Source organism: Paramormyrops kingsleyae, chromosome 16, assembly GCF_048594095.1.
Source record: "Paramormyrops kingsleyae isolate MSU_618 chromosome 16, PKINGS_0.4, whole genome shotgun sequence".
In the NCBI taxonomy this organism is placed as follows: Eukaryota; Metazoa; Chordata; class Actinopteri; order Osteoglossiformes; family Mormyridae; genus Paramormyrops; species Paramormyrops kingsleyae.
In genome coordinates this window covers 28,006,228-28,029,362 of record NC_132812.1, presented here as the reverse complement: position 1 = coordinate 28,029,362, position 23,135 = coordinate 28,006,228, and the positions used below count along the sequence as shown (strand labels likewise).

At 51.8% G+C, this 23,135-nt stretch overlaps 1 protein-coding gene across 7 annotated transcripts in view; it reads left to right on the top strand.

Annotated features, from left to right (window-relative positions):
- Window positions 1-23,135, top strand: part of LOC111857178 (nck-associated protein 5) — a 119,271-nt gene that overhangs the window by 13,150 nt on the left and 82,986 nt on the right. For all 7 annotated transcript variants that reach the window (XM_023837743.2, XM_023837744.2, XM_023837742.2 and 4 more), the window contains one exon: window positions 18,160-18,233. In XM_023837743.2, coding sequence (XP_023693511.2) covers window positions 18,160-18,233 — 74 coding nt within the window. The remainder of the gene's footprint in view (window positions 1-18,159; window positions 18,234-23,135) is intronic.

Sequence of the window (23,135 nt, the reverse complement as noted above, 5' to 3'; positions counted from 1 at the left end):
AAAAAATTGAGATTCCCAAATGCTTTCAGGATGCACCCCCCCCCCCCCCCAGATAATAAACAAACCATTTGAGCCTCCCTGATTTTGGGGGAAACGGGGCTTCTCTATGCCTTGTCGTCCCTCTCCCCTCGATCATATGTTTTTTGCAGCAGGGAAACGTCCGCCATGATCTTTGGTGTTGTTTGATTTGCTGTCAAACATAAAGTCCGCGTTTCAGGTGCTTGTTTCAGCCTCAGGGAGACTGAGAAACAGATGTGGACGAGCCCAGTCCGGTCTGCTCAGAGTCACGAGTTTCTGGGTCACCGGCAGCGACGACGGTCACGTGTATTCATGAGCGCACAGACCCCCCCAGGCTTGCAGTGACGCTGCGGCTACGATAGTCGGGGCCACGTTATGTTGTATAACAGACGGGAGCCTTGGGGTCTTGGCTGTGCAGTCACACTCACACAGGCGTGTCTGACAGTCCAGAGTCACGCTCACCAGCAGTATGCTAATCGCTAATGAGAGGCCTCTTCAGAATTTCTGGTTTGTCGGCTGCGGCTGCAAGTGGCATTCTGTCTGCGATGCAGACGTGGCCTGATACACCTACAGGTGCATCTAGTGGACTATTAGCCAGCAGCTGCATGCAGGATATAACATCACCCAGCCCATGCCTGCCCTGTCCTCTGTGGGGCGCCGTTACGGTGCGCGAGATGATGGTTGATCCTGACTCTGTTCTCCGCCGGGTATTTACGCAGGGGGTGGTGATTGGTTGGAAGCGTGGTTGAAATGTTAAAGTGAATAGCAAAGCCTGGTGGGGGTGTGGGGGGGGGGGGGTAACAGGATTGGATGTGCAGATTAGGGACTGACTAAGGAGACAGTGCCTGTACATCTGTCAGGGGACGGTGACGGGGGGAGTGGGAACGATCATACAGTCATTCTGGGGGACTGGAGGGAGAAAAGCCAGAACTGAACTGGGGGGCTGTCTGTATTAAGGCTGCAGGAATAATCATTTTTAAATCACATCTCATTCTTACCGAACACCAATTCTGCAGTGTTTGCATTAGCGGGGAGATCCATTGCATCAAAGCAAACACTCCCTTTTCCTGACTTAAGCTCTGTGTCAACAGATGACAGGACTGCGTTAGACCATGTGACAGGAAGAGGGGCAGAAAAGTGGGCGTTCTAATAAAGCGCAGATGAGATTTATGTTTGTTTAGCATTTTTGCAGTTGGAAATAAGTTGGTTAACAACCAGCAGTGTGCCTTTTCTGTTCTGTTAGGGTGACTGACTGAATTTCATTACTGAAGTGAGACTGATTGTTTGTTTCGCCTTCATAAAGACTATATGTAATGCTATTAGTGGTAGTAAGTTATGAAAGATATCAAGAATCGTGATACAATTGCAAATTCTGAGTGGGGGAAAAAAAAAAATCATGATTCATATTTTATCATGCAGCCCTAGTCTGTGTTTGTCTGGGCAGACTGGGAGAACGTGTTGAGTTGGTCTGCAGAGACCAATCCAGCCGGCTGCTCTGCACCTTCAGTGACGGCACTGCTGATTTGTCACACATGGTGATCGTTGCCTGTACGAGGGTCACTTCCTGTCGGGCTCCTGTGTTTACAGCTGGTTGCTGTGGTTACGGGGAGTTGGGCGTGACTCAAACCCAAACCTGCTCCTCTAGGCAGCCCGGCTGGTGGCAGACGCTGGGATGTCAGGACACATCCGGAGTCCTCACCCGCGCACCGGACTTTCCCATGATACCTGGACCAGTTTCCCCCCCATGTGCGGCACATTGGTGCCGTGTCCCCTGATGGGCTGGGAGCCCCCCTGACGGGGCCCCGCACCTTCTCCATCCTACTTTGCTGATCAGAATGGAGGGTCCCCCTCCACCCTTTTTCTCCGATATTAAACTCTTAACACAAACCAAATCCCTGAATTCCCAGCCTGCAGATGAAAAGGCCGCCCCTTTAAAATCATCCCTTTAAATGCGCCAAAGACTCTGTACAGTGACAAATGGCTTTGGCAAGACCTTTAATGATTACATATTAAATAGGAAGGTTATTATGCGTGAGCTGTTTTGAAAGATAAATAGGGGAGTCTGCCTCCTTCCCGGATCGCCTTCACTGTCTGCTGGTCCCAGCGGCCTCGTTAACGTCCACGAAGCTTTTAGGCCATTCGGACACGGTGGGGGGGGGGGGGGTCATTGGTCCTCCTGAACCTGCCGCAGAGGACGTCTCTCAGCCTGGGGCGCACGCTTTCCGACGGACAAAAGATCACCTGCGTGGGATCCCCTTAACCGGCCCCGGGCCCCGCAGGCCACCGGGGCCCCGTGGTGAGGGCCGGTGATTTTCTGCCTTCCGCGCGGTGCTGAATAGCAGCCTCTGCCTCTGACGGGCCGCTGGTGCGCCGGCTTTGTCCACAAACCAGTGGGGCGCCTGCAGCTCTGCGCTTGGAGCCGCGTCTGAGGCCTGCATGGTCCTGCAGCTGCCCTGCCGGCCCCTAAATTTCTGCTACTCCTCAATAGTGCCTGGCTCTGTGTCTGTGTGTGTCTTTCTTGTTGATCATGTGCTCAATGTAACAGATGTAACCCCCCCTCACCCCGAAACACGTGCTGGTAGCCCGTGGGGTCACCGGTGCCCGGAGCTGTTGTTTTTGGGAGCTTTACGATCAAACGGCAACGGAAAAGCGACATTCATCCGCTGGTCTTCATCCGGCCATCGGACGTCTGGTGTCCCCTAGGGCAGCCTGCTTGGTCATTCATTCTGCAGATGATCTCCTCTCAGTCCAGTGATGTGACAGGAAGTGGGCCGTCACGTTCCCCATCTTCATAACCCCCGCCATCGCCGGTCATCCGGTTTGCTCCCCCGTGGTCGGAATAGCACGGTACCGCCTGGGTGACTCTCCTCGGGCCTGGAAACGACACCTTCCTTACTGTCGGATGTGCTTTTCCGGATGTCCAGTTTTGCGGATGATACCGATGCCGTTTCCCCTCGTGGTGATGTGTGTGAAAGTCCAGTAAGACCCTTGCGACACTAGGCCACTGCAATCTGTGCACTGTACCACAGCTGCCTTTTTAAAAGTACTGTACTGGATTCCAGTGGAACCATCCCAGTCTCACACGTATCTCTGTTTCATTTTCACACCTGAAGGCCTGTGTGATTCTCCTCTTCCAACATATATACTGCAACACCGTCCAGTGGGTGGAGATCTGTCGATGAGCGACCTCTTCAGGACCTGCTGTGCGGTGCATGACCTGGACACCGTGCATTAGTCTGTCACTGCACATGTGATGTTGGTCTCCTGCCGCTCCACGATCTCCTCGAGGCCCTTACAGCTGGACAGAAGTGTGCTTTAAACAGCACCAGGCACCTTTCAGCAGAGTGTGGGGGCCGTAGGACCCTTTGACCCTGCCTATTGTCCAGGCTGTCAATGCTGGGCAACGTTCGTCGATGGCTTCTGTGCACTGAGGTGGTGGGGGGCGCCGATGGCCATTGTGTAGGTGGCGGTGGTCAGCAGTCGATGGTCTCGGGCCTGGGCCCCGTCTGGGCCAGCAGCTGGTCAGCACCGGGGGGGAGCTGGGGTTGGGGGTGGCAAGAGGTCACAGGAGGTGCTTTGTGGAACAGGGTGGAGGTACCAGCCAGCCCTGAGAGAGAGGTCCCGGGTGGATGACCCAGAGGTGGGGAGTGAAGCTGTAAGCCAAGCAGAGCGTGAGCTTACCAATGCTAACATGCTGGAGGTCTGCGCGGCTTCCCGGTCACCTCGCGGCTGTGTGGGATGCCTCACGCTGGCCTGAATCATCCGGATTCCCGTGAATCTCAGTGCTCCCTTTCCTGGGAATGAGACGTGCGGAGACATTCCTCGCCGGCAGTCATGCTGGAGCAGCGGGCCTTGACCTCCACGTCTGATGCTGAGATACGACCCTGCATTTTCCCAGGGCTGCCGTCTTGTTCGGCGGGGGGGGGGCTCATTCCAGCCCAGACCTTGCCCTTGAACCTGCTTATCATCTGTTGCTCCATGCTAAAAATACGAGGCTGTGGTGTCTGGCTAGCATGGGGTAAGGGTGCCCTCTCGGAGAGTCTCCACCCTGAGTGGGGAAAACCTTTTAGCTAATGCTAATGCTAACCCCACAGTCTCTCTCTCTTTCTCTACACATCCTCCCCCTTTTCCAAGCCCCCCCCCCTGTTCCAATATGTGGCTGAGGACAATGGTGGGATATTGGAGATCAATTCCCACTGGAGAATGTGCCTTAGCCTGGGATAATTGATGGGGAATAAGATGGAATGTCGCGATGCGGCGCTATATCACGCCATATCAGCCTCTCTCTGCCCGTTATAAATATTATTACGCCGTCTGTGTTAATGCTTAAAGTCATTACATCAGGCTAATGAAACAGGTTCTCTGCGGCGTTTCTGAAGTGTTTCTTTGAGGGGGAAAAAAATGACACAAAGCTTTTAGCGGCGAATGAGCATGAGTTGCCCTCGCTAACCTGGTCACGAGACACGGCGGGTAACTCTGACCGACTTCCTGCCTTTCTGGCTGACGGACTTTCGATTGTTCACGCAGTTCACGGCCTGGAGGTGGCGCTGTCGCTACTTCTGCTTTTTTGTACATTTCGTTTGTGTTTTATAACGAATGCAGACGTGCCAGTTCGTTTTGCGTGGCTTCATATTGTGGGGAATTGGGGCAAGACATACGATGTGTGGTCTTTGGTCTTTGAGGAAAAGACCCCTAACTCTAATTTTAAACAGTAAACATAGAATTGTTTAGTAAGCTGACGGAGATGAATGCTGAGTATTGGCTTCACATCCTGCCTGCATCCAGGCCCGATGCAGGGCTCTGCTCGCAGCGGCTGGTGCATCTTCCAGTCGTGAGCTCGCTGCGCTGGGTGCATGCACATCTCATTCCGCTTCTTGTTTTGCCCTTTACCGGTGTTGGCTCTGTTTGCCAGAACAGCAGCAGCCTGACGGGGGGGTGAGGAGAGTGTGTTTGGCTCGTGCCTTGTTCTGATTGGTAATGAAGCTGACAGCGGGGGTGGGGGGGCTTGGCTTCATTCTCATGCAGCCGGACTCGCTCCCGGCTCAAACCTGGCGTCACTGAGCCAGGTTTGGCTGGCGTTACTGTGACCGGGGAGCCTTGGGCTGGCTGAGTGGCCCTAACGTGACAAACTCCTGCTACGGGGACTTGATGTTGACTCCCTGGCCTGTTTGCTGCGACATCCGACCTTGTGGCAGCCCAGAGTCACCGCAGAGGTCAGCCTGCCCGAATGCCCTACTGCACTGTTTCCCCAATCCTGTCCTTTGGGACCCACAGTCAGTTGACGTTTTAGCTCCCAACTGGGAGTTGAGATGGAGCAAAAACGTGAACTGTCTGCAGGTTTCCGAGGACCAGACTGGGAGACACTGCCTTACAGACATGGGAATGACAGCTCACAGCTCACAGTAACTCTGAGATGTATGGGGCTTTAGGTTGGGAAAGCCCTCCCCTCTCGCTCGGGGTTCAGGTGGGGTGTGGGTCTGTGGGAGTGAACTGGGATTACTGCTGAGTACGTCGCTCTGAACTGACACCGGAGCAGCTGTGAAGGCAGCTGATTAGCTGGAGAGGAGATTATTACTTAAGGAGACTGAAGTAATGTCAGAAGGAATCGACAAGTTCCGCAGTCCTCTGGGGAAATGCAGTTCCTCAGCGCTGACACATGATCTAGCTACTGAGTGCCCCCCCCCCCCCCCCCCCCCCGCCCCCACCAAAACAGGGTAGGGACATCCTCGGGCCTTATTAGGAATGACACTTGATGTCTCGATAGGGGCTTCACTAGTAAACTCCAGACCCTTCTGCTGTGATGGATGGTGCCTTCTTCATGTCTGCTGTGTTACCTGCAAGGTTGTAAGAAGAAATTCTAGGCCCCTCCACCCAATAAAATGAATCATTTTTTATTTCCAAGGGCCCTTTTGAAGTATTTCCAGGACCTTGGATACCTGCTCTCTTAACGCTCACCCCGCAGTCCAGGGAAGGACGACTCCGAGTGACTCCGAGACTCGGGTCACAGCCCCTACAGTATATCCAGCTGCCCTCTCTCTCCCTCCTGCTTTTCATCCGCTCCCTGTGTTCTTTGGCAGTGATGTCACAGCCTGAGCTGCACTAGCAGAAGTGCCTTTTAAAAGGGCCTCGCTGTCCAGGTTTTAGAGGAATACGCAGGGAAAAAAGGGTGTTTGGGCGACGCCCCCACCGGCTGAGACTGGGCAAGGCTGGGGAGTTGGGTTTGGGGGAGGGTCACACCGGCTGATACAGCAACGTGCAACGTTCAGTCACTGAACAGGTCGTGCGAGATAGCAGTGAGTCATCCTGCAGAACTGATGCAGAGACGAATGCAAGATACTGCGGCCTGTTAAATGTCCCTCTCCGCTGTCCCTCTGTCGCTGGAGTCCCTGCGGCCTGTTAAATGTCCCTCTCCACTGTCCCTCACAGGAGTTGCTGTGGGTTGGGTTTGATTTTTACGATCCTTTTTGTTTTGGCCTTAAAATCCGGAGATGGATGGTGTGAACTTGGCATGGAAGGAGGGGCTGAAGTAAGATTAATGAATGTGTGAAGATGGAGAGAGAGAGCGCTGCGGGGGGTGGGGAGCGGGGGGAACTCCAGACACCGAGTGGCCGGTGGGGATGGCAGGGCAAAGCCCGGTGAGGCCAGCGTCACGTTTCAGATCCTGCATCCGTGACGTTGTGGAACTCGCTTTCCCGGAGCTCGTGCTGCAGCATTTGCTCAGAGCTCCAAACCTCCCCGATCCCTCTCGACCAACTGGCAGACCGACTCGGCTGATCCGAAAGGAAACCCTCATCTGCACCCGCACCGATTCGGCACGTGACGTATAAATATTCACCGGCATGAGCTGTTTAAGGCCAGTTAATCAGATCTCTCCCCCCTCCCCATCTCTCCCCTGTCACTGATCCCAGACTAATCCACAGTGCACTGGCAGGTCTTCAGACACTCCTCTCAGGCCTCCCCTCCTTTCAGTGGGGGCTTACGGGGGTGCGGGGGGGGGGTCTGTGCCCAGGCTCTCTCCGCCACGCCGGCCTCTCCATCCGTCCCCGGAGCTCCCAGCCACGCTGATGTATCTCTACTCCCATCAAATGAATCCTTTTGACCAGAATTCCCTCTTAACCCAGTATGTCCCAGTGACCTGGTTTCCAGATGTGAGCCATTGCAGTGCTGTGGAGGAATCTTCTAGAATAGCAATGTTTTACATAGAGCCCAGCTTGCTGCTGCGGCTTTTATGTCTGATAGATGGTGCCGCCTCTCTGGGTTTATTACTGATCTGTTTATTGGAGTGTAGGGCTTCCTCCTGGCTGAGGTCCATCCTCCAGCTCTCTATGTATTTATAGCATTTCTGTCCTTTTCTCCTCTCAGCTTGACTCTGTGCTGTACAGTATTCCTGTAACCACTGTACAGTGTTCCTGTAACCGCTGTACAGTGTTCCTGTAACCCAATATGTTTCCCTTCTTTTTGCAATAAAAATAAGCGATCGCCAGACTGGCAATGAATAATTTTAATTATGTGTTTTATAATCAATTGTAAATAGACTTTGTCGCATTAAATAACGCTCTGGCTTATATATTCGCTGCATTTCATGCATGGGCAGCGCAGGTAGCTGCCTGGCTGAGCGCAGCAGGATCCTTGGCTGATGGCCGTGGTGAGCAGATGCCTCGCATTACTCGCATGCACGCCCGGTGACACGGCCTCCGGTCCAAAGTTCGGCGCCCCTCCCTGCAGCTGGGCCCCCCCCCCCTCCCGGCACAGTGACCCTCGTGCTTGCAAAGCGGCAGCCACAAGGAGCCTCTGCATTCCAGATTCACCCAGTCCACCCCCCCAAGCCAGCCGGCAAGCTTCTGGGAGCCTTTCAGATATGAAACGGTCGCATGCTGCCCGTCAGCTGATGATATGGACTCACTGTGTCAACAAACAATAATGGTGATAATGCATTATCACTATTTTCAAAGAAAACTGCCGCCTGGGGCACAGGAAGCTCTATGCCCTGAGGTTATAAATTTCCCACGTTGCTGCTGAGTTTGCGCTTCTGGGGCTGAAACCGAGGGTTGCAAGGGAACCCGTCGCATGTGCGTCGTACCTGGGTTTTACTGCAGCGTGCGGTAATAAATTTTGAACGAACTTTATTGGTGTCACACCTGGAGACGAACAGAGTCATTAATCGAAAATAAGTGCTGTTTCACAGAATATTTTGACAGACTGTTTTGCGCGTCATGTGACACAGGAAAAATGGCAGCGATTAAAACGGTTTATAGCCCCAGGAAGCGGCCCGGAGAGCGGGGATGGAGGTCTGTGACGGCCGCCCTTGGTCTTTTCTTCTCGACGGAGGTGGTTGTTGGTGCAGACAGAGCTGAAGTTATGGTGACGGAGATGGGAGCAAACCAGAAGGACAGAACATTTCCACGGGAATGAAGCTGGTCTTGCTCCTAAGATGCCTGCGTTCGGTCATCAATCACCGTGACTGAGCTCCAGCTGTGGGCCAACTGTCTGGAATGGGACCAGTGAGGCTCCGCCCCCTGTTTCCAGGCCGAGAGCAGAAGCCCTGCTTCATGATGTCAGCCCGTCTGGCTTCTAATCACATCCAGAAGTTACGTCAAATTCCTGCAACGTGAAACATCTGGGAGCCCCAGAAGATGTGCTGGCTAAAAATAGCCGTCTGGCCAGGGCTGTGATTAAAGCGGCCTTCCCCCAAACAGACGCGGCTCAGATGCAAACCTGTTTCAAATGTGGTAACTGGATCCCGCTGCTGGCGGGGGGGGGGGGGCAGTGGGACGACATCACTTTAATGGTGACACATGCTCTATGAGTAACTCGGCGCTGAGTGTCTAAGTATACAGACTGAACAAGCATTTTAAAATGTCTTGTTTCACATGTGTTGCCAAAACGGGCAAATTATGGTTAATAGTTTGTTTTTTAGACAAAATAGAGTTAACCTCATGGCTAATTAATACTTTCCCAGAGGGTTTCCAATTTCATCTGCTTAGTTAAATGAGAGACGGTGGACTTGTATGTGAGATCCTTTCCGAGCTGTCTTTCAAATGTGTATTATAGCTTGAACCTCTTGGACCGTTGCTGGCTGGTCACGCCCCCTATAGACCATGACGGGAATGGCCACGGCGGGTTGGGTTGAGTGTCTTTATGTTCACACGCCTTTATTGTGAGGTAAAGCCAACGTTTGGTGTAGGTCCACAAAGTAGGTCCTGCAGGGGGCGTGTGGTCCACTGGGCCTGGCAGGAGGGTGATACTTTGGGTGGGGGCGACTGGCTTCTCCGGGGGCCTCAGTGAACACTGGCTCTTGCCGCAGTGTTCGTCTGTATAGTTTTTCCGTAACTGAATGGCAGATGGAAAACTCTCTGGGCACTAAAAGCTCGTAATTTTGCTGGGGGAAACGGGCTCAGTTTAAACGGCCACGGCTGGCTGTACGCTTAAACGTGCTATTAAGGTCAGGATTAACGTATCCTGCCTACAGCCCGGAATTCCACCCCCCCCCGACTCGGGCACTCAGCCGCCCTGTGATTTCTCTCTCTAGCGTGATCATTTGTTTTGCTGGTGTTTTATATATCCCATCCTTCCATCTCTGACGCCAACAACATCTCACTACCAGCTCGACCACAGACTCGGCATTCAGCTATTTTTCGTTCTCTTTTTCATGGCGGGTGGGGTGACCAATAGGAGGTATGCATTTGTTTGCGTCTTGCTGTCTCTACAGAGGATATGCAGTGATAAGTCAAACTCATTCTCTATAAAATCCAATGTGTGGTCAGTAAAGCGCTTTGCAAAGTTCCCCCTGAACATCCTATGCTACCCCCGAAACCTGTCCTGAGAATTTACCAGCAGGATTCAGGACAGTCCAGAAAGGCGAGCACCCCCGTGAACTGTGTCTGCGTGGCCGTTTGGCTGTTTGACTCTTATGTAGGACAGGACAAACTTGGAGATGTGCAAATCTTTCGAAATGGATGTGAACGTCTCGGAATTGTTCTGTGATCTGGCTTACGGCTTGACTTTAATTATTATGGAGTCTTGGGGCGAGTCACACAGATGTGTTTATGAAAGTCCGGTCTCCAGATGCTCCCTGAAAGACATCGATAATGTCCGCCACTTACCCCCAGCGGAAGTCGTGAACATTCCGGAAATGAAATGAGGAGAGGTGAACCCAAACCTGCCATCTCCCTCTCAAATTGACCGGCACCAAAACCGCTGATGTAGTGAACCCTTGAGAAGCGAACTAAACCCGAAAAAACCTGAAGCTGGACTGACCGCTGTGAGACAAATAATAAACCACGTTGGCAGGAGCCATAAACTTGTCAAAAGGACAAGGAGGTAGTGAGACCTCCAAGCTGAAATCTGGGAGTCGTTTCACTCCTGCTGGGCAGGTGGAAACTTCAGCAGAGGACTCTACATTAGTTTGACCTTGGGGACGCGAGTCTAGGTCTTTAGCATATGACACAATGTGCTGGCAGAGGTGGAAAGTTCAGTTCTGGTCCAGAAAGTACAAATCCAGACCAAGATTTTGTTTCAACCATCCAGTTGAATATAAAGAGTCACATTCATTCACATTCATTTCAGAACTCAGCTGGTTTGTTGAAAAAAAAATCCTGATCTGGATTTTTACTTTCTGGACCTGAACTCCACCTCTGTGTGCTGGTGTCAGCCTCCCATGAACCTGACCAGGATTAGTGCTTAGAAGATGGATGGTTGCTTGGATGGATGGAGGATTACGCTACATTAGCGCAGCAAATCTCTTTACGCTCGAGCAAAGATGACCATTCCTAGTGGACAAAGAAGCCCAGATAAGGTCACCCTAGAGGTCCGTCTTTAGGTCAGGATTATCTTTAAGGCACTGGCCCTGGAATAGGGAGTAGTTGCGATGAAGTATAGTTTGGAACAAAGAAAAACCTTCACAATGGGGGGTGGGCGGGGTGTACTGGGGGTGCTTGTGGTAACCCTGGAAACGCCATCAGCTACTGGGGTGTTTTGTAGCAGTGTGACATGCTGGATGTGTAGCAGCTCCCGCCTGTAGCTCTGCTGGCCCCCGGTGCACTGTCCCGGGTTCGAGGCAGCGCCGGCCTGCGAGGGGCAGTTCGCGGTGAAACAGAGCTCCTTTGTGGGAGATGTGGGGAGGTTCAGGAGATCAGTCAGAGCTCTGCCGCCACCACCACACCCCATCCATGTGGCCCAGAAGGGCGGCGCTCTCTCGCTCCCCTTCCCCAGCCCGCCCTCGCGTTCCAACAGAGCTCTCCTCTACTCCATGAAATCCATCTTCGTCTCCCCAGGCCGGTTTTATTTCTGTCACCCCAGCAAGCCAAACACACCTGACCCGCCATTAGTCCCCCGCCGCCCATAATTTGCCCGCCTCTCTGGCCCCCTGGCCCAGCGAAACTGGAGTCGGGCATTTCATCTGACCTGCTTGTTTTGGGTCGGAAATGCCCGAATATTAATGGAAATAAATAAAGGGGGGGGGGGGGGGGTGGTGTGGGGGCATCTGTTTCAGTGCCCCGTGAACCTGCAGCTCTCTGCTTTATTTTGTTAAATCGCCTTGCTTTTTACTAGACAGCAGTGACCTGATGAATGACAATGGGCTGATCGTGGCATATGAGTGCTGTTTGGTGGCACCTTTACTTCTCTCAAGCTGCCCCCCAGTCTGAGTACTGGGAGAATAGGAGTTACAGCCTGGCTCCCAGTGCAGACGGCGTGGGTCTGGCTGCTGGGATGCCCAAGGGGGCAGCTGGACGATTCGGCTTGGTGTGAGGGGGAATCCGCATTTTTACTCACTCTCTGTACACCCTGATCGAGTACGTCGGGGAAATGGGTGACACCTGTGCCTGTTTGTTTCTGCAGTGACACCCCCAGAGGAATGTGTGAAAGCCCAGGGGCCTTCGGCCTTCGTCCCAGGGTGTGGTGGGCCCCCTCAGACAGTCCACCCCCTCCCTGCACACCTGTACGGTGTTCTTTACTGCTTGATTGTTTGGTTCAGGTGTGCTGGGAGGGGGCAAAAATGTAAACTGTATGCCTCCCCCCCCCCCCCCCCCCCAGAACTTTTAAAGAACAGCGTGGCTTTTTTTAAAAGAGCTACACTCTCCCCTGCTGTTTCGCGTTGTAACATATCGCCGGTGTCATTTCTCCTTCACATTTCACATTGTACTGAATATTTTTCCCATTAAACAGCAGATTTGCTTTGGAAAGCAGCCCCACGTCGTCGGCGGGCTGCTGGGGGGGGGGGGGGGGGACAGCAGCTCACCCTCATTACTTTTTAATGGGGGAAAACTCTGATATTTTATATGCGTGGCACAGAAAACGGAGCAGCTTGTAAAGCAGAGGCGGAGCAACGCTGGCGCCCCCTCTGTGGTTCGGGCAGTACTGCGGCCAGACTAGAGCGGGCTAGCATTTTGAGGGACCCTAACTGTGAAGATCAGATCCCTGAAGAGGGGGGGGGGGGCGCTGTCTTTCTAAACTATAAGTCTACCCTGAAATTGTGGCTTATTCACTCTCCAGCCACCCCAATGGATATAAGGGTAGAAAACTGCAGGTAGTCTGGGCCCCTTGGTAACGCTGTCTGCTCCGGGGGTTTGGAGGTTGACAGTCAGCCCTGGTGTCCACGTGCTCGCTCGGGGGTGCGAGCGCGATGAGAAGATCCCGCCCGCCATGATGCACTCTCACGCCGGTTGGCCGGGTCACGCCTCGAGCTCCTTCAAGTACTGGATCACACGCAGAACAATGAAGGGTGGGGGGGTCGCTACAGCAACCGTGCCTCATTTGTGCTGGAAAAGGGGGTGAACGCGGTGACGTGGGAGCCGTGCGGGGGGTCCCAGGCCCTCGCCCGCTTTGACAAATGGGGCCGAGCGGAAGGTCATCAGTCCTATGCGGGAGAGGCATCCCGATAAAACAGCCGAATTAATCACCGCGAGGACGTGCTTGGCGGTTCCCAGCGACACGCCATTTTCTCCCTTACGGGGCGCTTTCCCTGGCCTCCCGGGGGGGCTCTGTCCCTGCGATAACCACCTCTTTGTTCAGCTAATAAAATTAATAAATACAATGCATTTGGAGCCTGTGGACAATAATTTACAAAGTTCACAAACAGAGGTGCTGTTTTCCAACTGTAAGCATTACAGCCTGCAGTTTGTGTCCCTAAGTCTGTGTCTGACAGTCATTTTAGTTCAGTGTTTTTTTTTTCTTTTCTTTTACTGGAGTCTGTCACACAGTGATATCTGTTATGGTCTGACCCCTCAGCCAGGGCATCCCGAGCATATAATACTGCAGAGGCTAGTGTACATGACAGTGAATAAAACATGGAAATCAAAGAAACATGATTTCATTCCTCCCAGAAGCAGAGAATGCGAATTGTGCAGAAGTCTGTGCAATTAAAAAAAATAGAAATAAAAATCAGGCATCTTAGCTGATGGAGAGATGGGTGTCGGGCTGTATGTGGGCAAAAGTATGTAAATAATACAGCACTTCAGCAGCGAGCTCCGTGCCAAAGCCAGAAGGGAGGCCGCCGGCATAATGAAACGGGCAGCGGCTCTCTGGTGACCTGCGGAGACCGAGTTTCACGGTGACCTCCAACTGACCTCAGCCTTTTCCCCAAGCTCTGTGGTGAAGGTTCCGGAGCTCGGTGTCACAGGGAACCCAGACACCGGCCTGTGTGGATATGCGTGCGCCTCGTCTGTTAAAATAAATTTGCTGGAGTGTTGTTACAGCGACGTTCTGAGTTACGGGCTCTGCGTCGGTGCGCTGGCAGGCAGGCGAGGTGTTGCCCCCCCCCCCCCCAGGAGCTCATAATATACGGGAGGCAGTGCGCGTGGAAACCGGCAAGCTGGCCAAAGCTTGAGCCGACTCTGCTGAGCCCCCCAGTGAGAGAATAACACGTGCTCCAGGGATCGGCAGGCATGTGGTCGCTGGCAGGGGTGGGGGCAGGGGGGGGTGTGCAGCTTCAGAAACACAGAAAACGGGGTCATTTTAAGACAGTGTGTGGATAATGTGTGTGCATTTGTACTCTGTGTGTGTGTGGATTATATTTATATTACATTGTGGGGACCTAATGTCCTGTTATTTTTACATTGTGGGGACCATTTTCAGGTTCCCACAAAGATCTGTGAATGCAATCAAAAAAGTAAAAATGCCAAAAGTTCATTATTTTGTTAGGTTACTTATGTGTAAGGTTAGGGCTGGGTAGGGGTTAAGGTCGTCATGTTGGGATTAGAGTAAATGGAGAATCCCCACGACCCTGTATGCATGTTTCTGGGTGTGTTGGTGCTTCCTGTGTGTTTATGTCGTATTTATGTCTCTGAGCTGTCAGTGTGTGTGTTGTTTGTCTGTATGGCTTGCGTGCTTGTGTGTGTGTCTGTCTGTGTGTGTGTGTGTGTCTGTCTGTGTGTGTGTGTGTGTGTGTGTGTGTGTGTAATGCTTGCTGGTACACAGTCATGCAGCTGCTGTATGCCTGTGTAGTCATGCGTAGGTCTCCAGGAGGTGCAGCAGTGATTGGCGAGTGGGCAGGTTAGTTGACGTAATGAATAGGTAGGAGGCTCTGCTCGCTCTGTTCAGGGAGTTGCTGCATCCTCCGCCTTATCTGGCTCCCCATAGTTCTGGCGAGACGCGCCTGAAAGCACTCAGCTCCTAGTGTGTAAACTCTGTTTCCCACACGCCGGCTTGTAGCCACTCGCAGGCACTGGCGTACGAGCAGACAGATAAACACACATGGGGATTCCTAGATACACGTGACGACCTCCTACGAATGTCGTAAACACCCTTCCTTCACTTAGCTTCGTGACAAATGACCCGATTTGCCTCCAAACCACGAGATGAACTGGCTGGTATGTAAATTAATGAATCACGTCGGCCAGACATGCGCTTGCCCGTCGCCCCGCAAAGCCGAAGCGATGCGTCTGGCCCCGGCTGCCCCTCTCTGACTTCGGGGGCCGCGGCGTGGCGGGGCAGCGGAGGCCGTCGTCCCCGGCGCGTTGAGGGTCTCTGCGGATGGATCACGTCTTCTGCACACACTGTAAAAATGTCAGAAGTGGTTCTCCCGCAGGAGTGTGATGTAGCGCTTAGTGGCGTGCTTTGCATAACACCGCAGAGTTAGTCCCTAAATCTGCCCTGTAAGTACCCTTCATTACGTTTTATTGCCGGCGGCCCGCCTCCTCGCATTCCCCAGCGCTGACGCCATCCCCCCTTGGCTGTGAGCAAGGGGCTCTCCTTTGAAGGAGCCCCCGCTGGCTCTGTCCAGCACTGCTCCGCAGACAAGCTGCGTTTCTCCTAAGAAACGTCTTCTTTCGGACTGTAGGTTCTCCCTAAACGTCGCAGTCGCGGGGAACAGTAATTCGTGATTTCGGCGAAGGCTTCCCCAGGCCGCTTGTTTAGCAGATTTCACGCGGCACAGACGGTCCTCGGGGATCTGAAGAGATCCCTCACGGGGCTTTAGTGTTCCTTTGTCTGGAGAGCTCACTGAGGACGTCCTGGAGAGTGGAGCTCAGCGAGACAAAGGCACAAATCCCTGCAGTTTGTTTTTTGGTTTGCGCTGGCTTGACGTGTAGATTACAGTTGGCTCCGCGTACAGGGAACTGAGATTTGGCTTTGTGCCCTGACCTTAATAGGCACCTAGCGGGTGGCTCTGATTGGCATCTCGGTTGGAAGTCAGGAACCCCCTCCTCTATCCCCCCATGGTCAGATGGCATTTGGCAGCAGAGTGGAGAGGAGAAAGCCATGAGCAGAGAGTATGTCTAATTCCTGCTAACGATGTAAAGCCTTGATCTATTCGGCCCACCACGTGCTGCCCATATAGACACGGCTGTTTCATGCTTTGTGTAAAATCGCAGCGTAATGCAGTTTTGCTGTTGGTAGAGTGAGTTTCGCATTGCTGTATCGTCCCGTCTCGCAATCCTCACTGCCAAAGGAAAACGAGAATTTGAGGAAAGTCTGAAATATGGGTATGAATATTTTTGTAACAAGTTTATTTTGAATGTTTAATATTGTGTCTTTTAAATTACTGAAGATGGCTTTCAAAGGTACAGCAGTGAAGCACTGAAAATCAGCTAGAGATATAGATACTCGTGATGGAAAGGTTTGTGTCAAATGCATCTGAAGGACAGGCTCTGCATTGCAAGGATAACAGACTAATCTTTTGTCTCTTGCGTCCATCACTTCTGCTACCCCCCCCCCCCCCCCATTCTGTCCTCCCCACCCTGACTGCCGTGTGTCACTGCTGCAGTTCTCCAGACACCCAGAACCCTCAGGGGCTCCTGATTGTAGTGCCAAAGCCTACAGACCCAAACAGAGAGAACCTTTGTTTCTCTTACCCACCTTGGCTGGGAACAGTCTTTTTTTCTTTCTTTTTTTTACAGGGTCTATGTTAATGGTTAAGGTACCATGAAAGATGAATGAATGGCAGGGTTTTCCAGATGAGTTTGAGCCTGTACTGATGTGTGACAGGTAATTATAACCCAGGCAACAACAACGGCTTCAAACAGCAGGTTCTGGGCGGAGTTTCGGTCCTGTTTTATTTCTGTTTGTTTCTCCTGCGTGATGTAGCCAGAAGTCATTATATTTCATCTCGCAGGTGCTTTCGGTGCTACCGCTCTGAGAGAGACCCGCTACCCTATTGGGGCCAGAAAATGCCTTCCGCTGGTGTAGTGTCCCCAGCAGTCCTGTAGACAAAAAATAAATGTAGGTGGGGGTTCTGCATGTCCCCTCAGATATGTCCACCGTGGCAAATTTTTCCAGGCAGTAAATTTTGCCGATATTCTCAGTAGATGTTGCCGAATAATTTTGGGGGTGGTGGGGGTTGGGTTCATTTCTGCAGTTTTACTGCATGAGCCATGCATAGAGCCTTTGCCTGGTCGAGAACAAACTAATTTTGACCTGTGATTTTACAGCATTTAATGGCTACATGCCTGGTCCGCAGTTCCGCCATCCTCCTAAAACGGCATTCAAGGTTACAGTCTCTTTAAAGGCAGTGTTTCCAGACTGTAATAAACAAACGGGGGGGGGGGGGGGGGGAACAAGCAAGCAGATTAACATTGTGTCCAGTAAACTGAGCGTGAAGTTAATTGAAATCTTTCAAGCTTACTTAAAGAAGAATAAAACTTTAATATGTGACTTGCGGAGTGTGTCTCCTCAGAGCTTTCAGACGTTCTGAAACAGCTGTTTCAGGATGTTAGGTCTTTCCCCTGCCACACTTTAATAAATAAATCATGCATTTTAAAATTATTTGTGGAGGCGTGTAATTAAGGAGCAAATTATTAATTTGACAGAGTAAATGTCGCATCTGATGCTGTGAATTGCTTCCAGCCTGGGTGTGGGAAAACCATGCTGTAATGCTGTGAGAAGCTGGGGTTTCCCCTATGCTGAGAACAGCTGGCCACTCCGCGGCGGGTCATGACACTACCCAGAATTCCCCTGTGGTTACTCTGCCTGTTTCCAGATGAAGCTAATTCTGAGCAATTAATCACATCCTTTCCATACTTTAGACATTCCTCACACCTGGGAAAATGCTCTATGGACCCTGTAAGGCCAGCGGGGAAGTGCACCTGACATACATGATGATTTAACATTGTTTCCTGTGTATATTTCAGAACACGGGAATTCTGCACAGTTTATAAAAGTACAAAATATTAGGCGGCAGCCTTGGACACTGAAATGCATGGAAAGGCTCGCCATCGTCACAGTCTGTTCACACGTTTGGCTGTTAATGCGTTGCTCGGGCTGGGGGCAGGGGCTTGGGGGGGGGGGGGTTAGCTACAGATATTAAGAAGCAGTCATGAAACATGACTTGTGAGACAAAGGTTACCTCTGCAGGTCTAAGAAAGAGGCGACTTCTTGGAGAACAAGGGAATCTCTTAAGCTGCCTGCTATGCATTTATGTGCGTTAAGTTGAAACAGTCTGCTGTCTATTGTATGTTTCTTTAGCAGGAGAATCCTGCCAAGCGGCAGTGAGATACCATGCGTCATGTTGTATGGTATTTCATCTCTAATGTACTTTTGTTCCGAAATGTGAAGCCTTGTTTAATGGATCTGCTCCATGCTGAGATTAATGTCAGAGGGATGAAGTTTGCAGCGGCCGAGAGCAGCTGAAGCGGGGAGATTTCGGAGCTGTGCTTTCCCCGAGAGACACACCCGGTGACCATCCTCTATGCTTCTTTTTCTCCACAGGAATACATGGACTTCCATAAATGTATCGAGGGGCTGGTCAAGCAGTTGGAAGAAGAACGCAGGAATGTCAGAAGGCAAGTGGTGATTTCTCGCTGAACGTTCTCCATGCATCTCCGGTCCGCGCCGACCCTTGCGCAGTCCTACAGAAGCAGACGTGTCACGATGAGGTCACGGAGCTGCTTCTTATCATGTGGCTGGTTGCACGGCCATGCAGAGAAGGCTTCTGTAAGGTGGCCCGCAGCTGTGGGTTTGAGCAGAACTCCTGTGCTGGATTTACACTCACCAGGCGCCTGACTAATTCGTTTGTTCTGGTTTGTGATTTTTATTGACTGGAAGGCCTTTGAGTCAGACTGTTATAGAGGGCTCTGTGTGATATGAAGCCGTTATTCTCTCTGGGACGGAGCGATAGATGCTTAAATGATTAGAGATTATTCTCACAGGCCAGGGGGATGGATACTTAACAGTTGGGTATTATTCTCTTGTGCAAGGGGGTGGATATAAGGGATTACTGATTATTTTGTCCAACCAGGGCGATAGATACTTAGCAAACAGGGATTATTCTCTCAGGGTAGCAGAGTAGATGCCTACACTGTTAGGGATTATTCTCTCAGGGTAGAGGGGTAGATACCTGCACTGTTAGGGATTATTCTCTCAGGGTAGAGGGGTAGATACCTGCACTGTTAGGGATTATTCTCTCAGGGTAGCGGGGTAGATACCTGCACTGTTAGGGATTATTCTCTCAGGGTAGCGGGGTAGATACCTGCACTGTTAGGGATTATTCTCTCAGGGTAGCGGGGTAGATACCTGCACTGTTAGGGATTATTCTCTCAGGGTAGCGGGGTAGATACCTGCACTGTTAGGGATTATTCTCTCAGGGTAGCGGGGTAGATACCTGCACTGTTAGGGATTATTCTCTCAGGGTAGCGGGGTAGATACCTAACTGTTAGGGATTATTCTCTCAGGGTAGCGGGGTAGATACCTGCACTGTTAGGGATTATTCTCTCAGGGTAGCGGGGTAGATACCTGCACTGTTAGGGATTATTCTCTCAGGGTAGCGGGGTAGATACCTGCACTGTTAGGGATTATTCTCTCAGGGTAGCGGGGTAGATACCTGCACTGTTAGGGATTATTCTCTCAGGCTAGCGGGGTAGATACCTGCACTGTTAGGGATTATTCTCTCAGGCTAGCGGGGTAGATACCTGCACTGTTAGGGATTATTCTCTCAGGCTAGCGGGGTAGATACCTGCACTGTTAGGGATTATTCTCTCAGGGTAGCGGGGTAGATACATGCACTGTTAGGGATTATTCTCTCAGGGTAGCGGGGTAGATACCTGCACTGTTAGGGATTATTCTCTCAGGGTAGCGGGGTAGATACCTGCACTGTTAGGGATTATTCTCTCAGGGTAGCGGGGTAGATACCTGCACTGTTAGGGGTTATTCTCTCAGGGTAGCGGGGTAGATACCTGCACTGTTAGGGATTATTCTCTCAGGGTAGCAGGGTAGATACCTGCACTGTTAGGGATTATTCTCTCAGGGTAGCGGGGTAGATACCTGCACTGTTAGGGGTTATTCTCTCAGGGTAGCGGGGTAGATACCTGCACTGTTAGGGATTATTCTCTCAGGGTAGCGGGTAGATACCTGCACTGTTAGGGATTATTCTCTCAGGGTAGCGGGGTAGATACCTGCACTGTTAGGGATTATTCTCTCAGGGTAGCGGGGTAGATACCTGCACTGTTAGGGATTATTCTCTCAGGGTAGCGGGGTAGATACCTGCACTGTTAGGGATTATTCTCTTTTGTGTGGAAGGCCCCTCTTCATGCAGCCATGGCACAGCCGTGTGTGAAAACCTCGGCGGGGCGATGTTTTCTGAAGCTGCCATTCCCCAATCAAAGCTTCTTACATCTGTCACTGTTCTGCGTCTGAACTGCACACGCACCGAATCCCCCGACGTTTCTCTACCTCTCAGCACAGCACCCGCCTCTGGGGTAACTGCCTGTGCAGTGTTCCAGAGGAAGTTTACCTGGTGTCTTTCCTCTGCTAGCGATATTCCTCGAGTACACAAATGTCGGCTGACATGCCAAAAAAAAAAAAAACGATCTCAGCCGTTGTGTTTAGATTAAAATGTTTTGAACAGGATGCTTTATGTAATCAACGGCTCGATCAGCGCTAAGTATTTAAGAGCACAGTTGTAACCTGTCCAGGAGACGGAACACGGGTCTGACGTTTGTGAGACGGCACAGTGTGATGATTATCGGGGGTGATTTACGCAGTAGGCTGCTGTGCTCTGTGTGAGTAGCAGTTGTCAGTGGGGGGGGGGGGGCATAAGGACTGGGGTTCGCGCTGATTTTAGATTTACCTCCTTTGATTGCAGAGTCTTTGAAGTGCTTAAGTGTGAACCTTCCCGAATCCTGTCAAAGCCAATCGATAAATCAGTGCTTTTTAAAGTGTGCTGTGGTTTGCCACGCTACTGCAGAGCCCCCGCAAGGCCCTTCAGCTCATGGGGGGCGCTACAGTCATTTACTGTCACCCGTGGTCATTCACCATGCATCGGTAAAAACCAGAATTCAGCTGGTACGCCTGGGAATCTTAAGGGTGGCCGTGAGCAGCGCGGCGATTTAATAAAGCATCTTGAAGATGGAGGATCAACAGTGACGACCAGAAAAATGCTCAGTTTATATTTATACTAAAGCAGAGAGATCCAGAGCTGGTATAATGTCACGCCCACGGGAGGATCTGCCACCAACAGGGCCAATCAAAGGCAGCGTTGGCGTCCTCCCGCCGCTCGGCCCCGCCTCCGGCCCCGCCTCCGGCCTGCCCTCAGCATCCTTTGAGGGTCATGGGAACAAAGCTCATAGGAGACGGCAATCTCGATGCCGCTTTGATGGTGCGGTACAGCCATTAGCGTAGAGTGCTTCATTACTTTGACAAAGTGCCGTGTCTGAGGCACACCTGAAAGGCCGTCTGAGGTGGTGACGGCTTAGAAGACGAAGAGGACCCACTGACAGGCGTCATGAGTGTGTGTGGGAGCTGTCTGGGTGCCCCTCCCTAGGTGACAGGTGGGGGTAGATTCCTCGCCCTGCCGATCGTGAGCCTGACTTGCTCTTCTCTCGCGTGGGTGGACATCCATCCATCCCTACTGTCGGGTGGATGTCACGTTCAGTGTCAGAAATCCCCTGTATCTCAGAGAACAAAGCGGCTCTTTGGTTATGAGTGGCCCTGTCGCCCGCCGGCAGCTCGAGAGGGTGGAGAATGCAGGCAGGCTGTGGGTCCTTCTGGCCTCAAACATGCCTGTGTGCTGCTGGGCTTGGGAGCTCGATCCTGCCACAGAAAAGGCTCCCTGGGTCCAAGCCTGGGCCGAGGGGCCGTGCTGCTGGCCTGAGGGCCTGGCCCTCTGCTAGGGTGGGGGCCACGCTTTTTACAGCTTTAATGGGATAAGTTGACCGGCCTAATTCTATAATTTGATAATGCTAAGCTCCACAGAGGCCTGATACGCTTCAATGGTGTGTTTGTGTGCACTCAAGAGAGAGAGAGAGAGAGAGAGAGAGGCTGGGCATGATCCATTGATTAAAAATCAGTTCCCCATGTGCCTTAGAATAAATATTTATGCCACAGAAATCCTAAATGAGTTATGTTGCTATTAAAGGCTCTACAGAAAGGTTTTTTATTTAATGGTATTGGGCTCTTCTTTGTATAAGCAGTGCCTTTCGGAACATAATAAAGGGAGGAACCCTGTAGGTGCTGTGGTTTGAGATGTTTAGGAGTTGAGCCCGTGTGCGTTTTTGGGTACGGAGGTGCGTGGGGTAGTGACGCCCCTCCGTGAATCCTCCTGAATGCCCGCACGCTGCCCCGCCTCCTTGCTGACCATGCAGCCAATCACCAGGGGCAGATCTCGGGAGTGGCAGGATAGCCGTGTCCAACCCCTGCTAAATTCGCAGCCCCCCCCTGTCCCTCATCACGGTGTGGTATGGTCACCCCCATGAATATAACTGGCCTCCCCAAATCAAAATTTTCTACAGGCACCTTTCCGGTCACAGCGTTCGCAGGTCGCAGCCATGCACATGAAATGCTACTTTATAGGTATAATAATGCTGCAGCCGTAGCAGAAGACCCTCAGCTCGCTGTGCGCTGCTTGCGCAGATCTGCTCTCATCTGCCATGGCTGAATAGCGTGTAATCTGCTTAGTCCAGGCTGCATCCGTAAATTGACGGTGCTTCTCAAATTCGTTTGGTTAAGCCGTGCTTCAGACCTCTGGGACACACATAAATATTTAAGGTATTTTTTTTTTTCTTTTAAGGGAACCTCCCCATGGCCGGCAGACGTGGGGGTCACTGGAAATAACCTCCAAATTCCTCAAGCGCTCGAATGACTTGTAATGGCCGTCACGTGAATTGCAGTTAAACCTTGCTTACTGTAAATATTTCATTAAGAATAAGAGCCTGTGGTTTGTAGGATTGTGGCTGCATTTTTAGTCACGTTATTATTGTAATCCTGCGGCGCAGATGACTGTGAGTCTCTGCGCACGCAGCATTTATCCCACAATATTCCTGATTTTGGTCTCCCGGTGTCCTCTTAACTGCCAGAACTAATGACCTTCTACGGGAATGGCACAGAGTTAGCGGATCTCCTGCACTTTACCAGAAATTGGCGTCTTGTCCTTGGAGAGGAATGTATTTTCATGGTGAAACGGATGAATGGATAGATTGGTAAATGGATAGAATAGGACCGCAGTCAGCAGATCAGGCAGATTGAATTAGGGCCTGGGTGTGGGTGGTGCAGGGAGGGGCCTCCGTAATAAACGGTCAGTGTTCGAGCCGGACAGAGTGCGCGCTATTCCACGCCCGCCGTGGGCTTCCTCAGCGGGATGCCACTTTTACAACGTGAACAGATTCCTCGTAAATGTTACAGGCGTCCCAGTGAGTTCGGGGGGAACTCTGCTCCCATTCCACACCCATTTTATTCCTCTCTAAGTGGGAAGT